The sequence below is a fragment of the Mobula birostris genome, chromosome 26 (genome assembly GCF_030028105.1).
Source record: "Mobula birostris isolate sMobBir1 chromosome 26, sMobBir1.hap1, whole genome shotgun sequence".
NCBI classification, from domain to species: domain Eukaryota; kingdom Metazoa; phylum Chordata; class Chondrichthyes; order Myliobatiformes; family Myliobatidae; genus Mobula; species Mobula birostris.
In genome coordinates this window covers 27273265-27281401 of record NC_092395.1, presented here as the reverse complement: position 1 = coordinate 27281401, position 8137 = coordinate 27273265, and the positions used below count along the sequence as shown (strand labels likewise).

Here is an 8137-nt window from a genome sequence, read left to right as displayed (position 1 = left end):
CCATACCAGCTATAGTAAATTGGAACATGCCATTTTCTTCATTTATTTTACTAATCCAATCAATGCAGTTCAAAGCTCTTGGACCGGAATTTGAAGTCACAATCTTTTGTGTGGGAGCCGTTGAAAATCACTCACTTTTCCCTGCTTTCATGATAAATATCCTGTATTCATAACAATCAAATACTGTGGTGGAACGAAACTCTGGAATTCCCTCCCTCCACCTGTCTCTCTGCCTCTCTCATAAAACTCGTGACCAAGCTTGGAGTCGCCACACTTAATGTTTCCTTACGGGATCAGATTTAGTTTGCTAATATTCCCATCTACATCCTTGGACGGCGAGGGGCCCATATAAATGCAATAAATTGAGGTTAATAACTATTTTTCCTCCAAATCTGATCAGAAATCAGTTCTCTCTTTGACACTCTGTCCTGGTTAATATCTAACCCAGTGTGCTGGTGTTTCAATAAGCGGGCGTCACACTTGTGTCAGAGTTTCGCTCAGCCATTGTCTGGTGTTCGAGTCCAATCCGAAAGAACACGATCTAATCCGAGACCAGCGGACGAAAGGCAGGTTCGTATCTAGAACGGGATCGGAAGTACATTAGGCAGGTGGGTAACCAGTCGCGGGGACACTACCGAGAAGAGTTATTAAACTGAGTTTATCTGGTCTACTTTATCTCTGCGTGCGTTAATGGTTCTCATTAGAAGTCGATTTGACGAGAAGTGGACTCGGATCCGCCCGTTCTGGGGAAACAGCCTGCCCGTGATGTTTGGTGAGGGGGGTGGGGCTCCAACACCAACGAGCCTCTGGCTGAGGGGAGGGGAGGAGGCTTCTGACCCTGAGGGAGAAGTTTCCGAATCCTACAAGGGGTTAAATCGTGGAACCTGCTTGCTGTTCCCTGTGCCCAGGAACTTTTATTATTGTACATATTGGTGTCAGATCCAACTGTCCAAGGTTAATCTGACCGCTTTGGGATAAAACCTCCTGGACGAGGCGTGGAAATTCTTTTTTAATGTATTTGCTTCATCCAGTATGTGTTGACAATACAGTAATGGGTAGCTGGAAGTGTAAGAGTGTGCTGGAAGCGCCAGGAAATTACCCAGCCCCAATTTAGAAAATGGTGGGCTTCCTTTGGGCACAGTGCTGCTGAGGTTGTGAGTTCAAGCCCAGGTCAGCATCCCTGATGGTATTGTGTGAATTGTTGACTTCCAGATGAAACAACACTGAGAATTGTTTTTACTTATTTTTCAGGATGTGGGTGTTGTTGGCGAGATTGTCACCTATTGCCCCATAGCTAATTGCCCTTGAGAAGGTGAGCCTTTTTGAACCACTATAATACACGTATGATGATTATGAGACAGAGCTCTGGATTGCTGATCTGGAGACAATCTCGGATCCCACCATGGCATTGGGGAGTTGAAATCCAAGTGATTCAATAAATATGGACTAAGCCTAACCACGAAACTATCAGAATGATGTAAGAAACTCACTTGTTTCAATAATATCCTCAATCTATTGGCTTTATCCCGTCTGCACTATGTGTGACTCCAGACCTATTAATGTGCTTGATTCTTGACTGCTTCTTCAAGGGCAATTGTGCATGATGGAATCTTCAGCATGTTCATTGCTCCTGTTGTAGGGCTGAGTGCTAGAATCTAGAGAATATTGATGGGAATCTGAGGAGAATTAGGGCATTAGGAATAACATGGCAGTAGAGCAAGTGATGGTCAGTGCAAGCTGGACAGGCTGAAAAGCCTGTTTCTGTACTATGGCTAAATGACAAAATCTTTTACAATGCTGTTGGCTAGAACATTCTAGGACTTGGACCCCAGTGCTGGTGAAAGAATGGTGATAAATTTCTACATCACTAAGTCTACTCTGTCAGGTAGATCTAAACAAGTTCTTGGTCTAAAGAGGAAACGAGGGAAGTTCCCTGGTCTTTGCCTCTCTGCTGCTATTACTAAAAGCAGATTTTAGTTCTTTGCTCGGTGTTGGGAATTGTCTGCCCTACTTCCTCCTCCATGACAAGGACAGCCCTCCAAAACCACTGCTGTTTGAGACATTGTGAGAAGATACTATTTATGAAATTCTGCTCACTTGTGCAGAAGAACATAAGGACATAAGAAATAGGAGGAAGATTAGGCTAGCTGGGCCATCAGATCTGCTTGGACATTCAATGAGATCATGGCTGATATGACCATGGATTCAGCTCCACCTACCTGCCTTTTTCCTATAACCCTTAACTCTCCTGCTATGCAAAAGTATGTCTTAAATATATTTAATGAGGTAGCCTTTTGTGCTTCCCTGGCAGAGAATTCCACAGATTCACTATTCTCTGGGGAACAACTATTTCTCCTCATCTCCATCCTAAATCTGTTCCCCCAAATCTTGAAGCTATGTCCCCTAGTTCTAATCTCACGACCAGTAAAAGCAACTTTCCTGCCTCTATTATATCATAATTCTATAAGATCCCCTCTCATTCTTCTGAATTCCAATAAGTATGGTCCCAGGCAACTCAATCTCTCATAGGCGAAACCCCTCAATTTCAGAATCAACTTGATGAACCCCTTCTGCACTGCCTCCAAAGCCAGTATACTGAATCTACCCTCAAGTAGACCAGAACGGCATGCAGTTCTCCAGGCGCAGCCTCACCAGTACACTGTACAGTTCAAAGTTCAAAGTATGTATACGTTATACAACCTGAAAATTCCTCTTCTTACTGGTAGCCACAAAACAACTAATCCATAAGAACCCATATAAAAAAGACCGTGAAACACCCAATGTGCAGTGAGAGAAAAACACAAGTCATGCAAACAATAAAAGTAAGCAATTAGTATTCAGAACAAAAGTGAGACCGTAGACACAAAGCATAACCTCCCTGCTTTTACTGTAAGTCCAGTCTTTCCGGCAGTAAAGGCTAATGTTCCATTTGCCTTCTTGATAATGTGGAAATACTGTAAAATAACAATGAAATCTCACATTTTAAATATTTTCCCTGAAGACCGACCTAGAAATACATTGTTTGGGGATCTCCCAGTGGAAAATAATCCCACAGTAAATCTATATACAGTAAATGCATAACTTTTAAATTAATTGTAGCTTCAAAACCGGCTGCTTGCATACCGTTTATCAATTAATGCATTCAATTCCAACTTCAACCTGGGCAAAACTAAGCAGGAAACAGCTATGTTCACTCCAAGTATTGACAGTCCATATCTAAATGTAATACGAACAATCTTTAGAAATGAATGTACAAATAAACAAAGTTCCAGGCTGCTAAGTTTTATAAGTAGACAATTATCCAATAATCCACAAGAAGCCTGCATTGGTCAATTTGAAGGTCACAGTAGAATAAAGAACTATTCCAACAGATATCTTCTCAAGGATTTATGTCTTATCCAGGATTTAGTCACAAGCATGTTCCATTCCCATCCTATGTCACTTACAGCAAACTCCAGAAACAAATACAACTTAAACATCCCCACCAGCTCTTGTTCCCCTCTGCTTGTGAATACATAACAGCGAGCTTCACTCAGTCTGGGCTGATTTCTGGCATGGTGGCAATCACCGACCAACAAACTGAGCATATGTTACTTTTCCAAACTTTTTCCCCTTTTCCAATGTGCCACCATTGCCAGCAACATCTGCTGCTGCCAGATCTGAGTTCTACCTTCAACATCATCTATACTAAAATCCATAATGTGTTGATTCTAATTGGCTGCATCACCATCTAAAATGGGTGGGTGGGTGGGTGGGTGGGTGGGTGGGTGGGGTGCTACTGCACAGGATCGAAATAAGCTGCAGAGAGTTGTAAACTTCTCTCCATTGGGGCACTAGCTTCCTTAGTATCCAGGACATCTTCAAGGAGTGATGCCTCAAAAAGGTGGCATCCATCATTAGGGATCCCCACCAGCCAGGGCATTCCCCCTTCTCGGAGCTACAGAAGCCTGAAGGCACACACACACTCAACGATTCAGGAACAGCTTCTTCCCCTCTGCCATCCGATTTCTGAATGGACATTGAACCCATGAACACTACCTCACTACGTTTTATTTCGACTTTTGCACTACTTATTTCATGTAACTATTGTGTGTATGTATATTGTACTGTAATTCACATTATCTCTGTTATTACGTATTGCATTGTACTGCTGCCACAAGGATAACAAATTTCATGACATGTGCCAATTCTGATTCTATGAAACTTCTCAGAATACTCTACTACTTTGAAAGTACTTAATAAGTTCAAATTGTTGTTAAATAGAACAAGTCCTTCTTAAGCAACAACCATGGTGTAAACTAGATGCAGTGAGGTTGACCTGAAGCCAGGATCAGTGTCTCTGTGCCAGCAATAAACTACACTCTTAATATTAAATTTCTGTGTGTGGGAGTCCTTCACTGTCATATTGACCCATATCCCTCAACTCCTTTTCTATCCAAGTACACTTCTAAATGCCTTTTAAGTATTATAACTTTATGTGTCTCCAACATCTTACAGATAGTCACCAACCATTGCGTGAATAACCTGCCCCTCGGATCATTAAATTTCTCCCTTTTCACCTTAAGCCTGCGCCCTCTGATTCAAGATTCCCCAGCCCTGGGAAAAGTATACCTGCCTTCAGAAAGTGCTTCAAAGTGTATATGCCGGCATGTATATCTAATTGTGTGTGTGAACGTTGTCCTGACTATCTGAGGTCTTTCTTTAAGGAAGTCCAGCACAGTGGGGTAGAAGTTTGTTCAGTAAAGTCTGTGGGACAACAGTGCTGAATGCCAAACTGAAACCTAGAAACAGCATTCTTACATACCTAAGTGCCCTTGTTTTCTAGGTGTGTGTGTATATATGTACCTGCCCGTGTGTGTGTGTGTGTGTGTGTGTGTGTGTGTGTGTGTGTGTCCAGTGAGAATAACAAGTAAGAGAACCACAGGAGAAAAAAGCCCGAAGAGATTTAAGTTTGGCTTGTATTCTGTTTAGGACTGGCTCTGCACTCACTGCTCTGTCCAAGGAAGTGAAGTCACTGAGGGCACCAGGCCAATCCATGGAATGTTAAAACTACCCTCGGCTTTGAAGTAGGAAGGAACAGAAGTTCAATTCACACACTGGTAAAGCTCAGGAGGAGGTCCTCAGGCTCACTGAGTCTGCTGCAGCTCTTTGGAAGATTCAGTCCACTACCCGGCTTTAGCCCTAAAATATCTTTCGCCTTCAAATATCTATTCCGTTAGTTTTTGAAACCTGAGATGGTGAATTAAAGCTGTAAAACGATCAGTACTTTTGCACTGTCCTTTTGCATCTTCTGGCAAAGCTCAGTGTTAAGGCAGATAGAAAGAGGATGTCGTCAGATCAGAGAACAGTATCGGCCGATTATGACTGGGGTTGGCCAGCAACCAGTGCTGAACGTGTCGAGCGTCCTGGCCTGCAGAGGCAGATGCTGCCCACGCACTTAATGTCAAACGCAGGTGCCAGCACCAGCGAGGAAGAAGACTCTTACAGCTCAGTGGCCGTACCACCACCACTCCCCCTGCAGCCACCGGTGGGCTTGCCGGATGAGGAGCATCCTGGCATGATGCCTGACATCAAACCGAAGAGAAGGTTCATCCCCGACTCTTGGAAAAACTTCTGGAGGGGCCGCAGAGGGCGGGACAAGTTGCTGCTTGACCTCAGTTCCTCGTGGGGAGTAGAAGAGTGCTCGCCGCCGGTGTCACCCTTCCTAAATCGCCGCAAGGACACTTCTGAGGGAAGGCCCAGGGGTGCGGCTGAAGATGATGATTGCGGGACGTCCAAAACTGAACCAGAGTCCATGCCGGCGTTTTCAGAGAAGGAGCCCGAGACGGCCCAGAGCTACATGGAGAGGATGCACATTTACCAGCTGAAACACGCCTACATGAAGTCATGGCCGGGGTTGCTGAGGGTACTGGGAGTAATGGAGCTACTGTTCGGAGCAATGGTATTTGCTTGTATATGTGCATACGTACAGAAAGACAGCCAGTGGTACAACTTCATTGGCGGGTCTTACCCAGCCTACGGACTTGGGAACAATTATTACTATACTGGACCCAAAACACCTTTTGTTCTGGTCATGGTCGCTTTGGCCTGGTTTGTGACAATAGGCCTCCTGGTCTTGGGACTGTCCCTGTATTATAGAACTATTCTTCTTGACTCGGGCTGGTGGCCCCTGACAGAGTTCACCATGAACACTTGCCTCTTCTTTCTGTTCATGGCAGCCGGCATTGTCTACGTCAATGGGTTAGGCCTGGGAGGCTTGTGCTACACCATGTTGGCCAACAACCCTCTGTACTACCAGCTGTGCCGAGTGGAGAGTGGACAGATTGCTGCCACGGCCTTCCTGTTTGTCGACATGCTCCTGTACCTGGTCAGCGCGGGCGTGTGTCTCAAGGTGTGGCGTCACGAGCTGAACAGAAAACAACGGGAGGCTTTGGCCAGTAAGGTAGGCTGTGCCCCATCAGTGACCAAGACAAATTAATCGCACAAACTCTTTCCTTCTGACCGTTCAGGAAAGGTATTTTACCTCAGTCTAAAACCATGACTCATCTCTTCACAATGTACAAGAAAGTTTCAACACAACCCTTCTCAAAGGCCCAAATAACATCCGCTGTGACTCTGACTCAATTATCCATTCTTTTCACCCGTTCTCCTTAATCTGAATAGTCCTCACTATGGTGACCATGACTTCATCTTCTATTGCTTCCCCACTCTTAGCCAGTTCTTTTCTTCTGGATTTAGTCATTATCAGAAGATCCACTGCCGTGGCTTCTCTTCCTGCTCCCTCATCATTCACTCAGGGATTCCTCCTTGGTCTCTCCTATTTCTCATCCCCCCCAAATACCCCCGTGTTCACCGACAATCCACAGCTCTATTTGACACCTTCCCTTGTTTTGGAGGTCACGTAGACATTCAGGAGCAGGAATTTCTTCCTATTCAGCATAGGTTCATTCAAACCATTGTCCTCTGTTCCCATCACAAACTGCACCCCCCTTTTCACTAATCAATAGAAGCCGTTTGAAACTAAATCTACCTGCTCACAAACTTGGTCTTATGTTTGATCCTGGGATAAGTTTCTGATACCATCCCCATCCTCAAAGTGCTGCCTCTCTCCACCACTGCTTTGTCTCACCTGCTGCAGTAATTCCCGTTAAAGTCCTGTCTTCCATCTACCCTAAGCTTAAACTCATGGGAGACCATGTCTAAACTTGTCTGAGTCCCACTCACCCACTGCTCCAGGCTCCCTAACTCAGACTGGTTCCTGGTCCGTCAGTGTCGTCATTTAAAAATTTTCAACCTTGTTTTCAAATTGTACATCTTGTGTAGATTTGTAGAGATTGACTCCTGATCACTATCCTTGTGTGGTTCCAGAAGAAGAATCTGTTTAAGTTGAGGTCCCTTGAACCCTGAGTATAGGGTGGAGGTGGGCAGAATGTGATGAGGTGGGGGCAGAACGTGATGCGGTGTGAGCAGTGCTCCGTCTCCCCGCTCAAGTGAAAAGATCAAATTTATTGGCTGTGCCCGAGTTTTCTGCTGACGTGTCATTGTGTTGCTTTCTGTAGCGTGGAACAGTCACGGTGACCACACAGAGGCGCCCGTTCTTATTCAAGCGCATGTCATTCCGGACAAAAGCATCACGCCCTCCAGATGAAGAGGTTACTAAGAACATCCCATCAAGGTCCGCTGGTGCACACACCCTCAACAAGTCTATTCCAGCTGGATATATTCCGAAGCCCCTCATCATTCCTGATTATGTAACGTAAGGAAGATAGCCCTGTTGGTAAACACAAAACGATTGTTAATATAAAAGAGTTAATGTTTCTGGCCAGTGCACAGGAGACACAGTGGCATGACTACAATCCCGTAGTTTCCATGATGCAGATTCAATCCTGACCTCCTTTGCTCTGTATGGAGATGGTATGGTCCTCATTAATTAAATGGATTTTCTCTGATTTCCTCCTATAGTCCAGGAAACATACAGGTGATAAGTTGCCCCTAGTGTAGATACAATCTGGGTGGAGTTAATGGGGAGAATATGTCACAGAGAAAGTTAGTATTAGTGGGGAAATGAACATCATTTTTAACATAATAGAAAATGGAAGAACTGACATTGGAACAGATCCGTTTGGTTTATGGTGTC

General features: G+C 44.6%; 1 protein-coding gene across 1 annotated transcript in view; it reads left to right on the top strand.

Annotated features, from left to right (window-relative positions):
• Positions 1 to 299: 299 nt before the first annotated feature.
• Positions 300 to 8137, top strand: part of LOC140187990 (uncharacterized) — a 71435-nt gene continuing 63597 nt past the window's right edge. The window contains exons 1-4 of the mRNA XM_072243857.1: positions 300 to 608; positions 1252 to 1312; positions 4972 to 6442; positions 7560 to 7756. Coding sequence (XP_072099958.1) covers positions 5327 to 6442; positions 7560 to 7756 — 1313 coding nt within the window. The 5' untranslated portion in view covers positions 300 to 608; positions 1252 to 1312; positions 4972 to 5326. The remainder of the gene's footprint in view (positions 609 to 1251; positions 1313 to 4971; positions 6443 to 7559; positions 7757 to 8137) is intronic.